The 20,121-nt window shown below is 40.9% G+C and overlaps 1 protein-coding gene across 2 annotated transcripts in view; it reads right to left on the bottom strand.

The window, feature by feature from the left end:
- Positions 1-3,503: 3,503 nt before the first annotated feature.
- Prep (prolyl endopeptidase) overlaps positions 3,504-20,121 on the bottom strand; it is a 119,036-nt gene continuing 102,418 nt past the window's right edge. For both annotated transcript variants that reach the window (XM_020184652.2, XM_020184653.2), the window contains exons 11-15: positions 17,360-17,496; positions 14,403-14,497; positions 11,502-11,633; positions 8,537-8,693; positions 3,504-6,075 (exon numbers count right to left, since the gene is read on the bottom strand). In XM_020184652.2, coding sequence (XP_020040241.2) covers positions 5,781-6,075; positions 8,537-8,693; positions 11,502-11,633; positions 14,403-14,497; positions 17,360-17,496 — 816 coding nt within the window. In that variant the 3' untranslated portion in view covers positions 3,504-5,780. The remainder of the gene's footprint in view (positions 6,076-8,536; positions 8,694-11,501; positions 11,634-14,402; positions 14,498-17,359; positions 17,497-20,121) is intronic.

Here is a 20,121-nt window from a genome sequence, read left to right as displayed (position 1 = left end):
CCGAGTACCTACCTCCCTACTCTGACTTTTCTCTCCCTAACCAAATAAACCTTAAACCCTCTTCACTCAGGATCCCTCACAGCCCTGAAATTCATAGGAAATAGTAAAATCAACTCAAAAGTGCACTTATTAGTAAATGCTGAAGCCCCTCTCAGTTATCTTCATCTCAGAAGCCACTTGCATTTAGCAACTGTCTTGGATGTAGCAGAGGGAATTTCACACCCTGAGGCAGGACCAGAGCAGTGATACAGTTGGGGGTCCCAGGTGTTCCCAGTTTCTGCACTTCTGGGGAACAAGGCTGCAGGGAATGGGTCCTGTGGAAAGTGACATAGTGTTATCTGTGTTAATTTCCACTATTTCCCTGGGATTTAGGGTTGTTGTGTTTTTGATGCTGACCTTGTTTTCAGGTTAACCTCACTTTATCTCATCAAACTGGCCAGAAGCTTTCCTTTGATATTTACCAAGGCCTTTAACATAGGACGTTAGAACTAGAAAACAGTTTATTTTCATTGTTAACTACATGTGGGTAACTTTCTAAATCAGTTGCTACCACTAAGGATTTTGTTTACAATTCCTAGGGTTATTTGGTATTAAGAACTTCCACAGATGTCCACCTAACATTTTGTCCTGCTCTGTAGGTAAACCAGCAGTAATAGAGCTGGCTTGCTGTCACTCTCCCTGGCTGCTTCTGTGCTGCAGTCCAGGATCTGCAGAAGACTCTGGACTCCTGAGCACAGTGAGGTCAGCGAGGCACATTCTGAGGGCAGCGATCAGCAGGGCTGACTTTTCGATCTAAGGAGTAAACTCAGTGAAGGGGAGAGTGACAGCATTGCCCTGAGATGTGACACAAGGACTGCTGCTTAAAATAGCCCTGTCCTCCCTACCCAAGGCTGATATGCAAGTTTTTATCTCAGTTGCTCTGGGTCACCTGCCTTTCTTACTTGACATTGCAATTCTCCATTGCTATTCCTGGATGATACTCATCCAGATAATTTTCCCCTCCTTTTTCAACTATCAGGATTCGTTTGATATCTTTATTGAAGTATCATTTCCATCTCAAATGTACAGTTCAATGAGTGTAAGGAACCAGGCTGTACAACCATCACCTTACTCCAGTTCTGGAGCAGTTTCACCCCCCAGGTAAGATCCTTTATGCCCAATGAGTGAATCTCCATTTCTACCTTCAATTCCACACACCCACTGATCTACATTGCCTTAATAGAACTGCCTTTCCTGAAGTTTCACCCAAATGCAGTCAGTTTACAGTCATTTGTGTCTGGCTTCTTTCAATTAGTGTACTCTTGAGCTTCATGATAGCACGTTGGTTGTTTGTGGGGTTCTGCTGTCACCTGCCCAAAGTTCCTCCAAAGTACTGGGACCTAGCCTTCCTGCTTCACCCTAGACTCCCTGGAGTCAGGTGTTGGTCCAACCTCAGTGGCTCCACCTGGGCTGAGCCCACTCTCTCATGCCCTCTTGTGCCCTGTTCCATCTCCAGTCCTGAGCTTTGCTCCCTCAACACACACCTTTGCCCTTTGATATCTCATTTTGTTTGGCCCACATGTCACTTCATTACCTCCTTGACAGAAACAGCATTTCTTGTCATGAACTAGTCACTTGTCTATGTGTCTTCATACTTCTTAATTCCTGAAATTATATTTCCTGTTTATTATCTTAATAGATTAGGAGGGGTCTTTGTCTGAGCTGCTACAACAACATACCATAAACTGGATAGCATATTAACAGAAATTTGTCAATTCTGGAAGCTGAGAAGCCCAAGATCAAGGTATTAGCAGATCAGGTGTCTGGTAAAGCCCAAAGTCCTGGTTCATAGATGGCACCTTACTTGCTGTGGCCTCAGCACATGGTAGAAGGGATGAGGATACGAATCCCACTCATGACAGTTCTGACCTTGTGACCTAACCCTCACACATGCCCATCTCCTAATTCCATCATTTTGGGAATTAGGATGATATTACTTTTAGGGGGTCACAGTCTCATGGTCCAACTGCTAGGGTTACTACCCTGCCTGGCCACTTCCAGGATGGGGAACTTTGGGTGGCCTTTACCAAGTGGAGTGTCATGTGAAGACAGACATTTGCACACGTGCAGTGCTTAGAATAGTGGTACAGGGTAAACAGAAAACTTACCATGCTTCCTCCCCTGCAGTGCCAACTCAATGAGGGCAGGACTTTCCCTCTGTACTTCCAGCTCGGGAAATGGGAGGGGAGTGGAGTATGGCTAAGTGTTGCTCACTTATCAGCCTCAGTCCTTCCTTCACTGACCTAACCACCTCCTGACAATCTGATCTTTGCCTCTTAACAGCCCCCTCCACCATTTTCCAACCTGACCTCAGCCCACTCCTGGGTGGTAACTGTGTTGCCTGGGGAGCTTGAGAGGCCAAGAATGCCTCACTAAGGTGAAGACTGGGAATGGTTTCCTTAGTTGAAAGTTAACCTTTTCAAATTAGCACCATTTGTGTATAACTGCCTAAGCTTTTTAGGAGTATTAAGAAACAAGATTAATTACAAAGTTTTACAATATTGCAGGGATGAATACATTAACTGTCATAAACGTAACTTCATCTTACCAAGTTAACATACGCTCTACGGTGTGTTCAGCAAAGCCCTGTAATGAGGCAGTTAGACTGTTTGCTCAACAGGTTCAACTTTCCCTCAAACACCACAGAACATTAAGACAGAGCTGCAGGGCAGAGCATAGGGCACAAAGAAAGGTGGCACTGAATGAAGATTGCCTGAGCGTTCTGGAAAGGAACCCAGTCTCATATATGTTGGGATTTGAACTCAGGACTAACTGTGAAATTCAGACACTGTACACTGTACTTCCACTCTGCTGTTAAGTAGACCTCCACAGGAAAGTATTGTTGGATTATGTGCAAACTGAAAAATGCTTGGACTGGGTGGGTACAACTCAGCTATTCTGCACCTCAAGTCTAGCAAAGAAGGTCTTTGGCCTTCCTGGACAAATGTGTTTATTGCTTTCCCTGCCACGCTGGTCAGAGGGTGCCCTACAGTTGGCTAGTGTTAGCATCTCTGAGTGGATGGTGCTGTCAGTTTCAGCAGCACTATAAGCTGGTGGCTTATTTTTCTCCACAGGGGTTATAGTGGATCAGATGTTTGGTAACAGCTGTGCTATGCACAGTACTTATTTATACAACAGTAAACAGGATCTAGAAGAAGGAAGGAAAACCTGTAGTCACCTTCAGTTGAACCTGGGATACAGTGATACGCTTGATACAAATGGTGTTTCCATCAAGAGGGAGGGAGTGAGGGAGGGAGGGAAAGAACAGACAGACAAAAAGAGACAGACACAGAAAGAGAAAGAGAGGGGTGGTGGAGGGAAAGAAAGGGAGGGAGAAAAGAGAGGATGAGCTTAAAAAATAGTGGATTTGCATGTGCATGTGATTTGGAAAAACAGGACTAACTTGCAAAAAGTACAAAGAATAATCAACCTTTTAAGCTATTTTACAAAATTAAGATACCTCATGCAAAATAAATATTTTAATCCCATTGGATAAAGCAAGACAAAGAAAAAACTTTTCTTCTTATAAATTAGATGAGCATTTCCCAAACCAAAACCCAAAGGAACACCGTTTTGTGAGATACAAAAATATATGCCTAGGGCTGGCAGAGTGGCTCAGGTGGTACAGCATGAGGCCCTGAGTTCAAACCCCAGTACCACCAAAAAAATCCCAAACAAAAAAAATCAACAAAAACATATGCCTTGAAAAAGGTATTATGAATAAGTTTTATGGATAAGTTTAAGCAATAGCATATCATTCTCTTAAAGATTCTTGGCGGGGAGGGGTGGCAGGACAAACCAAATCTGTTTTCTTTGGGGAGGTTGTTCCTTTTCAGTACAGAAGGAAATCACAGCTGGGGTAAATGTGTAGTACTCTAGGCAATGGGGAATCATCTTCTATTTCATAATGCTTTGACAATACTTAGTAACACAGAAGCCACTGTTCACTGGTAGACAGTGGCAGTCAGTGGAGTCCTTCAGAAGTTATGTCTTACATACGGCCATTAGAATTTATTAAATAAATGTTTTCCTCAAACTTTAAAAATAATCATCCACAAAACTTTTCACCAAAAAATCATTATTTAAAACAAGTTCCAAGAATGGACTAGTGTGGCTACTGAGATATGAATTTGCTTTCAGAGTCGAAAATACTTCTCATTTCATTTGCAACATGTATCCTACTGGTTTTTAAAAATGTTTCTAAATCATTCATATGCCAACGAGGCCACATTACACTTCTGTCCTTTTTTAAGGAAAGGTAAGATCATCTCTGGGGCTGATCTCCATCTTTGCTTCTGCATAACCACTGTGTCCAACCAATGACCACACAGCTCTTAAATGTTTAAGTGGACAAACATCCTAGTCATCTATGGTATTTCTCTTCTTAAGTTGATGTCCTGATGAGACAAACATCTAGACTCTTTTTGAGGCTTCCAATGTGCAAAAACAGTTTCCAAGGCATTGTGTCAACGTGGGCTTGCATTAAAGGTGTTTTGGGTAATTGTTTCAGCTGCCGCAAACCCTGTCTTGTATAGTGCACCAAGTCCACCAAACTGCTGTTGGGGGGCAAGGTGCATACTTTTGTGATGAGTTGAGCAAAGAATTCTTTATATTCTTCTTCATAAACACCACAGCCTATTCCCAAAGATCAGAGGTGGTAAGGACATGGATGTGATGGTAGCATAGGAGCAAGTCATATTGTGGATGGTGATTTGGGAACTGCTGCTGGCAGTCACCTTGCTGCTCCCATACTGTCAGTGTAAGCACTGGGACCCTATGAAGCTGGCAGAAGACACTGGGGAATGAGATGTTTTAGAAATAGTATGACTATTTCCAGGGATTGGTCAATGGGGGAGAAAAAGTTTGGGAAATCCTGACATTTCTGATTTGTTGTAAGATAGTCTGGATAAATACAGTTGTTTAGATAATTTACTCCTGGGTCTCTTAGTTTCATGTCTGAGGTGTTTTAATTTCCAAGAATACTCTGTAACCAAACCAATACACAGTCAAATAGTCGAACAATCTGAATTTTCCAGTCCACAAAGTTTTAAATGGAGGCATGGAAACCGGGGTAAGATCTTCACCTGAGTGGATAAAGGTTCAGACAGTGAGCACCCATGAACAAGGGAATTGGAATAGTGGAACTTGACTTCTTTTCAGTGCTAATACTCTGATTTAATTGTTTAGAAGCTAACTTGTTGCATAAAGGCAAAATGCTTTATTCCCACAGTCAAGTGCATCTTGAGGGATGTCCCTCAATGCAAAAGAACCAAAAATAAAGCCTCCCATTTTCCTGTTCTTAAATAGCATTTATTAGTATTGCAATGAAGTCTTTTTCATGAGAAGAATTCTCACATTTACTTAAGGATAGATAGGCTATAGTTATAGAAGCAAATTTCATTGAGTTGCTATATGCGAGTATGCCAACTACGACCCTTAATTCAGCAATCTAGTATTCACAACATGTTCGCTGCCACTTAGCTTTTCATCCAAACATGCTTTTTTTTTTTCTTTTTAAAATATATGCCTGGATAGGGTGGAAAAAGAAACTCCAAGGGCCTGCTAAAAAGGTGACGCCTAGAAAAGATAAAATTCCCACAGCAGTTCTGTTCAGCTGTAGTCTCTGAGCAGAGGAACGGTGTTCACGCTGGGAAGCATTCTGCCCGATAAATTCTTGGTCAGAATGGTGTGAAAGCCCTTGAGGTTTTCTGTGGTTGTTAGGAGAGTGCAGGGAATTCCATTTACTGAATCCAGTCGATGTTCAGGCACCGTGCTATGAATGCAAACATATCTGAGACCTCCTCTATCACTTTGGCGGTAGGCTTCCCAGCGCCGTGGCCCGCCTTGGTGTCCACGTGGATGAGCAGGGGGTTGCTTTGCTTCCGGCTGCGACCCACAATATATTGAAGGGTGGCAATGAACTTCAGGGAATGGAGTGGGACCACACGGTCATCGTGGTCAGCAGTGAGAAGCAGCATAGATGGGTATTGGATGTCATCTGCCTCTGGCAACCTCACGTTATGCAATGGGGAATACCTGCAAGGCAAAGGCACTTCAGTGAGGCTGACTACCAAAAGCAGAGTTGTTCAGGAAGACAATCACGGAGGACTACTGTTACACGGGATCCACATGGCTTACCAGCCTAACTTCAACAGCAAGGAGGACTGCAGGTAGTGACCATGGCAGCCTATGCTGGCATCATCAATAAGACCACAATAGTGAAGGCTACTGGAAACTGGGGAGCTGTATCAGTTATTCAGCTCCAACTTTGCAAGACTGTGAAAGAAAGGAGTTCACAGTGCTGCTAAAACCACCCAATTGCCTTGACTTGAACATTTTCATATTCTCTAGACTTTCTATCATGTGTGGTCATCTAGCTGTTTATCTTTTTCTGAAGCTGAAGTCCACAGTGCCCAGTAGCTTTCTGCCCCTTCACTATCTACACAGTCTTTAGTCCAGACTCAACTTGGCAATCTTAGGGAAAGCATGTGTCTTCTTTGGGCCTATTTCTTGTCTACAAGCCAAGGAACCTTAGCTGGACATTACAGTTAGTGAGAGAAATATCTAGATATTTTTTTTCTTTACATTTTACCCAGTATCAGTGTCTCTTCCCCCCCAGTGTTTAGTATTAATGAATATAATATGTTATTTTAGTAGTCTTATTTTGAAGGACAAACACCAAAAACCACTCTCAGGCTCAGTTATCCAGTGGATAAGATAATGGATGGCAATGGATCTGTCTTCTGATTGATCCCAGTCCTCCACATAAGGGTTAGTTAAAGGGGAAAAAAGTGTGGAAAACTCTGCCTACTAAAAATGCAGAGAAGTTCTGTAGAAAGTACAATCTGTTAGGCTTTATTTATTCCATCCATTTTCAAACTTGAAGATCGAGCACTTTTTTTTCTTTTGGGAGTTGGGGGAGCCTGTTAATATTCTGGACAGGGGTCCAGAGGACACACTCTGGAGCTCCCTATGTGGCTTTTTGTAGCTAATGTTTGGGGCTGAGCTCTAAGCTAATTTCCTAGCAGCAGAAAAAAGAAAAATATAGCCCTGAGAGAGCAAGACTAGAACACTGAGATCTGAAGTAGGAATAGCACAAAGAAAAAATATTTAGAACTTTATTTTTTTTTCAAATTAATTTTGGAAATATTAGGTTTCTTCTAATAGTTTGTTGCCTTTGATAAACAATTAACTTAGAATTTTCAAATAAGTTTTCAAAGGTCTTAGTCCCATACGGTACATATTTTAAGTTAATTTGAACTGTAACTTGTTTAGACATACAGCTTTTAACAGTGGCATCAATGAAGCTATTTGAACATTTAAAAGCCATAGTGCTTTCAGAGTTAACTTTTTTCTTCTTAGAGAACAAAATTTAGTAGTTTCAATGTACTCAGTTAAAAATATTCAGTTTAACCAAATTTCTAGGAGGGAAGCTAGCCACAGAAAACAAAATAAATTTTCAACTTTTTTGTTTTGTTTTGTTTTAACAAAGTTTATGGTTTTCTGAGAAGACCAGGATGGGAAAGAGACTTTGTGTGCTGGTCTGAGGGTTATTCCTCAATACTGCTAATAGCTTACATGTGGTAAGTGAAGATGAGGAGTCACAGAGTGTAAATGTCTTGTTTGTTCATTTATCACCAAAGTGGTTGAGGGATATGAATGAGTAATGCAATTTATAGCTTCAAATATATACTGAGAGTACAAAATGAGCTTAATTGTACTTGTGCATGTTCCTCTTTTATATTTCCTTATTTATTGATTTAGAAAGGGAAATCCCATGTACTGATTTAAGGTATAATGACACCTTTTTTTTTTTGTATAAGTTTCTGGTTATTGCAGTAACAAATTACCAGCAATTCAGCAGCTTAAAATAATACATTTCTTATCTCACATTTCTGAAAGTCACTGAGCTGTTCAGGTGATTCTCTGCTCTGGGTCTCCCAGGGTCAAAATCAGGGCATAGGCTGACTGGGAAATTTTGCAAAAAAATCTACTTCTAGACGCAGGTGCTTGGCAGAGTTCACTTTCATGCTGAAATCAACATTTCTTTGAGGTGGTCAGGACTGTTCTCAGCTTTAGAGGGCCTTCTTCCTTCTGCAAAGTCACAGTACTACCTAGATTACTGTTTGTATAAACGAGAGAATCTTGGCAGGTCATCTTTGCAACTCTGCCTATCACATCTTGAGGGTTTATTGTTTTTGTTAGAGACCATATTAAAACAAGGAAGAGAGTGAGGCGGGAGATATAGCTCAGCAGTAGAGCACTTGCCTATCATGTGCAAAGCTCTGGGTTACATACCCAGCACTGTAAAAAAAAAAAAAATTAAAGGAAAACAGAAATGAATTCCCATCTCTTCTTCCACTTTTGTGGTCAATTATATCAAATAAAAGACAATGAAGGGGTCCAACACCAAACACTAACCCTGTTGACTATGTTCAATATTATGATATCAATCCATTAGCATCATACATGTATGTCAATAACAATGAAAACCTACTTGACAAGCCATTCGAAGTGTTGTTTGCTGTCTGAGCACCCGTAATCAGTGGTCCAGGCATGACCGATGGTAAATTTATGGAACTTCAGCATGTCCATTACTCCAACTTGAGCAATAACACAACCAAAGAGGTCGGGACGCTGATTTGCACAAGTCGCTAAAACAACAAAGAAAGAAAAGGGAGACCATCTATTATTAAATATATAAACAAACAAAAGCACAGCAACACTTCCATGCTTTCAGAACCCTGGCTATCATTATCTTTTAAACATAAGAAGAAACCATTAGTAATCACCCAAACCTCAGCTTCCAACATGCCCCAAAGGTGGGGTACTCATTACTATTACAACTTTGCTCCTCAAAGTGTCTCTCAAAGGGAAGTGTTGCTTGCAGTGCTCCAGGGACTTCTGAAGAGCCTACTTCCTCTTCCTCCCATTCTAATTGCCTTCACAGGTGATGGGGGAGGTAAGGAAACTTGTTCAGGATCTCGGGACCAGACCAAGGCAGAACAGAGTCTGAAATGCAGCTCAGGGCTCTAACCAACATTGGCACACCTCCTTGTTCTGTTTCTTAAATACTTCTTTGGGTTATTCAACAGACATTTACTGAGTACTTGTCAGGTACCTGACACTAGGCCTTAACAAGTATCAATGGGAGAGATAAAGACGTGAATGTTCCATTACAATAAAACATGTCAATTACTATTGATGAGAAAGTTCAGGCACCAGGGAAACAAGGTGTCAGGGTGTCTAACCCAGTGGAAAATGATCAGGGAAACTTGGGAGTAATTCAACTGGTAGAATGCTTGCCTAGCATGCACAAGGCCCTGTGTGCAATACCCAGTAATGGGGGAAAAAAGGCAAGCAAGGAGGAAGTAACATCAAAGATGGCATGACTAGGAGTTAGTCAAAAGATCTGGGCTTTGCCAAAAAAACCAAAGTTCCCACTCTTACTATGGTTTCAGCACTTATTAATAATACTGAATTCCGAGCCCTACATTGGAAACCCAGATTCTTTTATTTGGGGGTGGGAAGTAGGTTAGGAATCTGTACTTCTGAAATAAGCATGCTGGTATCTTGATGGGGGAGCTCCATTTCTGAGGGTTCCTTAAGGGCCTTGGCTTATCAACAAGCATAAACCAATTTCTGAATATAAAAGCCCAAAAACATAATGGAGTTATTGGGTGAACCAGTAAATTTTAACATAATTCTCCCATTATCAAAATCAGATATTATTTGCAATGTTTTTCCCATCAAATCTTAGATTCACCCTTAGGTTCTCTTGTTCTCTTTCTCTTATTCTTCATATGTAACCCTAATTCACATATATTATGAATTCAGAATATATTCAGAATATATCCAGATCCCGTCTTACTACTTACAATGCCATAACCTGGCCCAAGCTATATGGTCACTTACCAAGACGGAGGTTGCCTAATTGCTCATTTCTCTGCCCAGAACTTCCCATTTCACACAGAGTAGAATGCTCTAGACTGGGTATGGGATCCCACCTGGGTTAGCCTGGACATGAACCTGCTGAGCCCCACCAACCCATGCCCCCACGTCCTCACCCTCACAGCCAGTGCTAGCCTCAGGGCCTTTGTTTTATCTGCTGCCTCCAATTAGAAGACCAAAATCAAAGCTCCATGAAGGTAGAGCTGCTGCCTGTTTTCTTTGCTCAAATGCCCAGTATCTGGAAAAATGCTTGGCAATTCTTGGTGCCCAATAAATATTTTCTGAATGAATGGTTCAAATTTGTTATTTAAGAATTTTATCAATACCCTTTCCAAATTAAAAAAAAAATATTTCAGACATCTGTATTTTTACCAGTACTGGGATCAAACCCAGGGCCTCATATATGCTAGGCAAGTGCTTTACCCCTGAGCTACCTCACCAGCCTGTGAGATTTTGTTTTTTGTTTTTTTTTATTATTTTATTATTCATATGTGCATACAAGGCTTGGGTCATGTCTCCCCCCTGCCCCCACCCCCTCCCTTACCACCCACTCTGCCCCTCCCTCTCCCCCGAGATTTTGTTTTTTAAAGGTTATACTCTATTGTGGTGGGAAGTATAAAACAGGAATTTAGGTTTTTTATATGACTCAGCATGTTCAAAGATAAGGACAATGAATACTGCTCATCCCCAGGTTCCCACCAAATAACAGACTGAAAAACCTGAAAACTCTCCCAGTTAAACACTAGTGGACAAGGACCCAGCAAGCTAAGTCCAGCCCCACTACACATATTTATTACGTTGTTAGGTGCTCTTGATAGGGGAAAAAAAGGAAAATTTCATAACCACTGCTGAGAGGCAATGTTACATTAGAAGTTAAAAGAGCAGAATCCAAAAATCATAGGATTTTTGGATTAAATGGCAGCAGCACCATTTTCCACTTGTGTGACACTGGTAGGCTATTCAACCTCTCAGTGCCCCATGCCCTCCCCTGTAAAATGTGGACAGTAACAACACCCATCTCACAGGGATCTGTGTGCATGAAGGGCTTGGTGACACAGGTGATTGACAAGTGTGGATTGTTTTAACACTATTAAACTGTGGGTCCATCTTTGTGTACCTCATTTTCTTCATGACTTCTCTCTGTGCCCATAGCATTTAGCATCACACAGCAGTTAAGCAACACATTTTCAGTGAGGCTCACAGCCACAGGGGATGTCAGGCTCAGTCCTGGGCTGGCTGAACCCTATGAACCTGTGGTTCCAATTTGTGTAGGAGAAGAGCTCAGGTACGGCATGGGGCAGCTTTTCAGACTATTATGAGGTAAGTCAGTATGATGTGGAATCACCTGTCTCTTTGTCACTTATCAGACACCTAAACATAAGTGGGTTTTGCTTTCTTTCCACTACTGCTACCATCTACAAACCCCAAAGTAAAGCAGAGCTGCCTATCAAGTGTCTGAAAACCCCATGAGTGTCAGGTAGTAAGTACAATGAGTAAAATCCAGTTCTCACCTACTAAGAGGCCTCCATTTGAACCTCCATTAATAGTCAGCCTCTTGGGGGATGTGTAACCTTCCTTGATTAGATATTCGGCAGCACACTGAAAATCATCAAAGCAGTTTTGTTTGTTGGCCAAGATACCACCTATAATGTACCAAAGAGAAAGATGGTTAATTAATAAAGCAACACAAAAATAAGCTCAACCTAAATGGAATTCAAATGATGACAGAGCATAGCTTCCAATTACTATCAACTTAAATAATACTTATAAAAACCACATTCACAGAAATGTCTCAATTTAAATTTTATGTACTATTGAAAGATATCACCAATACCACAATTTTGATTTCATATGGTGAATGTGTATTTATCAAAAATGCCTAGTACTTAAAAGGTCCAAAAAGAACAGATGATCTATCACGTGAGAGAAGCATGACATCAAAAAGACTCTCTTTAGAAGAAACTGAATGGAAAAATGAAACAAGATCTCCCGCAGTATTCAGCCCAAACTGTCATCCTCTGACAGAGCTGACACTGAGGGCCATGAGGGCCTCTCTCCCCGTGAAGATGGAAGCACGTTGCAGGGGCAATTTCCCATCTTCTCTCTGGGGGAGTCTGAGGTGGGTAAATGATGATCCAGTTGTGCTTGAGTTATTAACTTCATGAAAAAGTAGGAACTGGTTGGGGAGGTAGTGCAGCTGTAGATCACGCTGGGGTTTCTTGATTCTTGAATGAAAGAAGACCTAAGACATTTCCCCAAGGGAATCTGCACTTTACCACTGGTAAGTCATTCCCATGCATTAATCCAAAGAAATCACTTAGAAACATTCACAGGGGTTTGGAATATCTGAAAAGTAAAGGCCAAAAGCATGTCCTGAGAGGAACAGATGTCTGAAATAACTGCATCTGAGAGGAACAAAAAGCAGACGTAGATCTAACTAGATATTGAAGATTAACCACTTCTGCAAAAATTCAATTAAAGATGAAGTAATGCTACTGAAGGAATTTTTTCACATCAAAACAAATGTTATTAAGATTTTAATAAGAAATTATCAGTGAATTAGAGCAGCTAGGATTACTTAGTTTCCAGGAAAAATATCATTTGGGGGTATATAACTATTTTTAAAAGAGCATTAAATTTTAAATTCAACAAACAGAATGAACTTAGATTTATCAATACTCTGTATACAAGGCTATAATTGGAAAAAAAGTCCATTTTTGGTCTTTTCACTACCTAACTTTTGACAAAGTTTATGAATAAGTCTAAACATATTTTAGCTTGGTCGAGATCTAACCTGCTTAATTCCAAGGCTATGGACAATAAGCTGTATCGAATTAAAAAAAAAAAAAAAGATGGGAAAAAGAGCCAAGTGCATCTTTCCTACCAGGTCATAGTGGGCTTAATGGAGAATTTGGTTTTCAGGAAAAGACCACAGGATCAGGGGTCCATGTCAGAGTGTGTGTCTGCATGCATAACTGCATACAATTTAAGCAGGAAATCAAGTGAGTCAAGGGGTTCAATCTTAGCATATGAATTTGAATGTAAATCAAGAGTATAGTATGTAGAAATTTCGTTTCCATTCTCCTTTTGTCAGTCATCTTTTCATATCACAGTATGATTTTGGCATAATTATAGTCTAGTCGTACTATGAAGTCAAAATTATGTCATGAATTCTATGTAGTGTCCAATGTGGTAACTGGAGATGAGAGCCGACACTGCAGAATCAATCCATGAGATGGCCGGCAGCTAGGAGCACTCACTCTTGGTGAGATGCTCTAGTACCAAAGTGTCTAACATCAGCCCTTGGAATGTGTGGATGCCCAACATCAGGCCCGGGTCTTTTTTTCATCTTGGTTCCTAGTTTCCTAGTTACAATAATCTCATTACAGGTTCAACATCATTTTAGTGGATTTGATATAAAAAATTAGAGCCGTAGACCTCATAGGATAGATAATTGGGAGGTACTGGTCTGAAGGTGGTCTGTGAGGCTGGTCTTTCTCTGAAGGGAGAAGACCCCTCTTGCCTGGTGCCGCTGACCAAGACTAAGCACTGGTGGCAACTTTTGTCCCTGATGGCTGAAGACAAGAGCAGGGGAAGGATGAGTTGGCAGAAGTGAAGGTGCTGTGCCCATCCCCTTTCCCAAAGACACAGGACCAAAACTGTCATGAGCTTACGGGGCAGTCTGTGAACTCAACTGCAGCTCCACATGTAAAGAAATGGAAGAGTCAGGACATTAAAATAAAGATGATCCTTTTAAGAAACACTGGTCCTCTGGGGTATGAAGCTGAGTATTAATCAACTAGAATATGTGCTTCAAGGAGGTCAAAAAACAAAGAATGAATAATACTAGAAAAGAAAAACACTAGATTCTTCTGTCTAAAACCTACATGTTATCAGCAGTGACCCAGTGCCATGCCAGTAGGATATGATTTCCGGGTAATGTTGGGACCATGAGGAGGCCCACAGAGGGAACAGGAAAGCTGTAAGATTTCTCTTTCTCAGGAGAACATGGCCTGCTTGAAGTCTATTTTGAGATAGCTAAATAATGCTAAACTATAAACACAAGGCTACCAGGAGACAGAATAAATACCAAAAAAGCTCCCCTAAGACTCTTCTGATGCTGATAATTAAAAATGCACCTTATGCATTGCTACAAACCTGAAATTTTGATGATGGTCTTATGCGGAACACTTCTGAAAAATGCCTGCTTCATTATCATAGATGGCAAAGGAAAGTAAAATAGTGAAAAGAGTGAGCTGTTTTTAAAGGGGGGTTGATGTGTTTGCAAATATCCTTATTTTTTGATTGTTTAGCCAAAAAGCTTTTTTTACCCCGCATTCAAACGTGAGGGCTCGGCACAACTTGAGCCTTAACCTGGCTGGACTTGTGTTTCTACAGAGAAAAGAGCTCACCTTTATGCCACGTCTCTCCATATTCACCACCGCCTCTGATGTTGGCTACTGCAAGGATGCCACCCATGTGTCTCACAAAAATGAGCCTGGACACACTGAGAAACAGGGAAGATAGTTTAACCTCCCTACCAAACACCAAGCCATCTCTTGCCATCGCAAAACAAAAATGTGTCCCCAAGGTCACTCCACGAATCACAGCATCTAAACACAAGCCCAAGGCTTTTATATTACTTGATAAAAGTGAAAAATATGTAACTTGTGGCTAATGTTTACCGACAAAAGTGCATACATTTTATAAACACTTTTCTCAGTTTTCTATGTGGGTAAATATTTTACTGTGTAATTTATACTGCAGACAGAGAAGCAATCAGAGGCCCTGGTTTGACACTGAATCCATCTTTGAAACTACAAACTTGGCAAACAAAAGACTGTCAGGCCAGACAAGAATGGTGCTGGGCTTGCAGGCGCACTTGACAGTGGCTCCTGTCACTAGTAACACTCTACAAGGTGTTCAAGTTGGGAAAAGGCAAGTTCTTTCTGCAACATGGATTTGAAACATTTTCACTTCTTTGTCTGGGATGAATTGTAATTGAGATCCTTTTGATCTTCACCTCTAGGTTAGCTGGGATTACAGGTATGTGCCGTCATATCCAACCCTGATATTTTCCACTTCTAGAGAGATTTCAATGTTATGCTAGACAATACAAGGTGTAAAAGGTAGAGGAGATGAACTGCCACAAAGACTAGAAGAACAGAGTCCTCAGGGATGGAGAGTTCTAGAATTAAACAGAAGAAACTATACACAAAGTTTCTAGGAAAAAGTGTTAACTTCTTTGGAGAAATTGGATTTTGTTTTTTCCTTTCCTTTTTTACTGTGGCCTTAAAAGTGTTGAGTGACACTTATTTGTCTATGGTTAAAATTCCATCATTCTTCCTTTTAGCGATGGAGAGATGGGGAAACTAAGGACTGCAAACCTGAAGCTCTACTAGATTGAATGCTAGTTTCCTGGGTTATCAAGGATGAAGAGGAAATGTTACAAGAGTTGGGGCAGATGTAATTAGGTCAGCCACATCCAACTGGCCAAACTCATTTTTAATCTTGTGGTCTTCTAAATTCTCATCTCTGCTGAGACCATCTCTGATGTTCTCTCCTGAAACTACCATATCTATCCCCTGGCTTTTGAGATGAAATACTCCCGAGGACTCATCTTTTGACTTCAAACTCAGCTTGCAAAGGACTTATAGCATAAATGAACAAAGATGGGCAGTTTTAGCTACAGGAAAGCCCCTCAGGGATCAGTGTGCAAGCCTCTTGTTGTTCACTGGCTGGATAATGTGTTCACTGCCCTCCACTGAACCACTGTGGGCCAAAAATCCAAGAGACATCATCTCAACCAATGGCTGGGCATGGCGGCATGCACCTATCATCCTTGCTATGTGGGGAAGCACAGATAAGAGGTTCACGGTCCAGATCAGCCTGGGCATAAAACAAGATCCTAGTCACAAACTAACCAATGCAGAAAATGACTGGGGTGTGGCTCAAGTGGCACAGCACCTGCTTAGCAAGCAGTCCTGACTGGAATTCAACGTACATTACCACTCCCCCCAAGTGGTAAACAATGACGTATTTTATTCTTTATTGGAGGGATTAGACTAATCTAATGAACTGGCTTGCATTTTCTGGCCAATAATATCAGAAAGAATGTGGCATGTGATTTTATCACATAGATACAAATGTACTAATGAGATGACATGTCGCACTGCATGGGAAGCCATCTAGGGGCTGCTAGCTATCAACCAGGGTTCGGGCCATGTCTGGAATGGTGCCTGGTATATGGTACAGTTACAGTAGAATGAGTGAAGAGTCACCTCTATGGCACTCTTCTAGTTTCCCTTCAGTTTAGTCATAAAATGACATCAGGCAAATCTGTATCATAAAGCACTGCTCTACCTTAACAAAAGCAGAGTCCTTAGCCAGATGTTCAGGGGGGAGTCCACAATTTGGTTAAAAGCCAATTGAGGGCACAAACCATCTTTTTATACTTTGTTAAATCTAAAATAATGAGCTGCTACTGTTACTGAATGTTTAAAACAAAGTAACGGCTTTCTTGTTTGGAGTTAACTCTGGGACAGCTGGTAGACTGTTCTGAATTTATGTCCTCTCATAGTCATCAGTCCATGAATCTCTTTCCAAATAGAAAAAGACCCTGGGTGAATATGTGAATCAGATTTTATATGAGGCTCTATTTAGAAGTTAGATTAAAGCTGAGGTTACTGGTAGGAAATGTCTTGCCCTTATTAAAAATGCTCAAAGCGAATTCCATTTCATACTAGGAATAGGATGTTAAAATCAAGTCTGCAAAAAACTGAGAGAAGCTATTTACATAAACAATAGCAATGTATAAATGTAGATTTTCCTCCCCGAACATAAGTTATCTGGGAAATAATCACAAACAACAAGCTTAGAGCAGTTTAAAATGGATGATATAGTATTCAGAAAATATATTTATGGCTGAATGTTAGTAGTCTATTTTAAACCTCTATGCTGGTGAAAAACATAATCATTAGTTAAAAATCATTCCCTCTGAAGAGAATGCTGAGGGTAGTGATGTAGTAGCAAATGTACACACTGAGGACAGGAACTTCCTTTCTTAAAGACCTCATTGGATACTAATCTTTTGGAGCCAGGCAACTATGACTTCAACATCTAGCTCTCAATCTATTCAACTGAGAGCATTAAGGAAAACAAAAACAAGATTAGCTTGTCATAGTCCTGCAATTCTTGAACAAAAATTCAGGTACTTTCACATAGTTCTGTCTCTTTGTGAAAATACCAAGCAAGAAACATATAGTTATATATACTAGAAAAACATGATTTGGTATACCAGTCTTTGGTTCCTTTCCACTATATGCAGAAGATCAAATACACATCAAGTTCCAGAGTGCCCCACTCTTACCTGTAATTAGGTGTGATAGATATGTTAAAGCCACCGTAGCCATATAAGAAAGCAGGATGAGAGCCGTCTAATTTTATGCCTTTTTTATGCACAATAAACATTGGAATTTTTGTACCATCCTTGCTAGGGTAGAAAACCTAGAACAAAAGAAAGCAGAATCCTTAGATGTAGCACTACTTAGTAAACACTTGCATGCGTTTAAATGGGAAAAACAAACAGGTATGAAGATCTCTCGTCAAATAAACAGTAGCACAATGAAAACCTTGTACCACTACAGGGCTGTTTCATGGTGAGGTCTTTCAGCTTTACAGAGGTGGTGTAGAGCAGAGAAAAGACCATAGCTCCCAAAGATGGGACAGGGAATCCCAATTCTTACTCTATTAACTATCTAGCTGGGTGCCCTTGGACAAGTTGTTCATCCTCCCTCACCATCTGTTCATCTCCAAAACGTGGCCATGCCAGCCTCTCAGGACCTCTATGGGACACACAAAAGAGCAGGCACTCAGTTCTCTGCTCCTCCTCATCCCTCTGCACTGGAAAGTGGGATTCTGCCACACTGCCAGGCTGCCTAATCTAGGGAGATTTCTTGTCTTAAAAACAAATTCACTTTCAATTTCCTCTCTAAGGGTTAAGACACTCAATACGTCTTCATTTTTCTATGTTCAACTATTAAACAAATGTTAGCAACAACAAAACAGATTAGCTTAGAGAGCTGATGAGGAACAACATAGAAATCCTATTATTCCTGGTTAAACAAAGACATTTCCTGCAGTATTGATAATTAAGGCTCATCAAACCTTTCTGAATCTGGACCATCTTGGGCAAGTTCAGTCAACATTTCCATATTCATTACTTTTGGGATAAAGGATTAAGAGAAAAAAGATAAGGAAGGGAGCATTAAATGCTACTTAAGTGATAAGCCATAGAATGAATGAATGGTAAAAGCCAGAAAAGGCAGATAATGGCTTCTTCCAGACAGAAAAGCTGTAAATAGCTTTCTCTTTGGGCAAACATGGTGTCTTTACCCCAATTAACACTGGGAAGTGCCCCAGCTTGGCTCAGAACAATCTTGCTGGCTTCTCTTGTTACAGTCAAGGGCATTTGCTTTGTGTAACTTGGAGCCACACCACATCTGGAGCTTTTTATGGTAGCAGCTCTTTTGCAGAAAGTTGTCCTAAAGTCCTTGAAAACAAACAATGGGGACAAGGAGGAAAGTGTGGGCAGATGGGTGTGGCTCTAGAAACCGCTGCTATAGGACCCCAATAAATGACGGCAAATTAGTTGTTTTAACAGTAGCATAAAAAGCATTTGTTTGAACTTTGGAGAGAAATGCTGAGAGAGAGAGAGAGAGAGAGAGAGAGAGAGAGAGAGAGAGAGAGAGAGAGAGAAACTTTTGGCAGTTTAGGAATAATGGAGATATACAACAGAGTTCAAAATTATCAGAGGGGACAGTTTTCTTTAAAGTTGCCTAGTGCCAGTTGCCAGCCACTAACAGAGTGTAGTGGGTAACTGTGGGGTGGGTAAAGTAAAACAGAGTAAGAGGAGGCAGTGGGCAGTGTGAAGTGACAGGCCGGGACTGATGGACTGAAATATAGGGCCTTCACCTCTGAGTTGTGAAGAATTTAAGTACTTAAACCACAGAAGCAAAGCATCAAAGGAGCAAGTGAGAAACTCTCTCACATGATGGCACCTTAACTGAGTCATTTGTGCAAAACAGTATTCCCTCCAGTTACCCCCACCTACCCACACTGTCCCAAGTCCCTGCTTAGCTGCTGTCCCCCAGGCTGACCTCTCCTTGTGCTCCCAGTTCTCATCTAGCCAGTTGGATGTATGCACCTCTCATTCCCACTGACTGACTCTCAGACTGTCCACCAGTTCTCAAAGTGCTATTTCTTGCTATTTCGTTCATAACATTTCAACTTCCTCCTCTGAAACCACTTTTCCTGCTCTCTCTTGTAAGACTTCCAGTACCTGCAGCTGGCCTGCCATTCTGTTTCATCTGCCTCCAGGACCAAGGCATCCATTTAATGCACCATCAACAGCTCAAAGCACCCATATGCCTGTAGGAGCAGACATAACCACATTTTAAGTTGGTGTGGTTCTGATGTTAAAATAACGATATTTTGAACTGTCCAAAAGTCAAAGGGCATTGTAAAAATGGTTTTATTATGGGCAAGAAAATACCTTACAAAAAGATTATTTCAGTCCTGAGTTATACACACCACATATAAATGTGCACATACAGCAATTTCTATGCCTTTTCCACGTATGGAATTGCACGTGACTCCAAACCTAAACCCGACTCTTCAATGAAAGGGAAAGCTGAACCTGAGATTTTTTGATAACTAAGGGAGGAATCATTTGAATATTTTGGAAACAGTCATTAAAAACAGCCTAGGCATTTTGCACCATGCATTTTCTATTTATTCGCCTAACTGATCCTAGTTTCCTCTGGAAGCCTCTTTGCTAGATTAGGAGTAGAGACTAGCAAACCCTTGCTGCCATTTGCTTCCCAAATCTCATCAGAAAGCTCTCCATCAGTCTATACCAATGGGTTTATGAACCTCATTGGCTGGGCCTGGGCATCCATGAAGAACCATCAAAGGTAAAACTACTCCAGGACTGGGGGGAGGGCGGATAAAGGAGAATGATGGAGGGGGTGAATTCAACTATGATACATTGTAAGAACTTTTGTAAATGCCACAATGTACTCTTATTATAATAATAATATGATAATAAAGTAAAAAAAAAAAAAAGAACCT

This window comes from Castor canadensis, chromosome 1 (assembly GCF_047511655.1).
Source record: "Castor canadensis chromosome 1, mCasCan1.hap1v2, whole genome shotgun sequence".
Classification (NCBI taxonomy): domain Eukaryota; kingdom Metazoa; phylum Chordata; class Mammalia; order Rodentia; family Castoridae; genus Castor; species Castor canadensis.
Note: the sequence above shows the minus strand (reverse complement) of the source record. Positions and strands in the feature narration are given on the sequence as shown.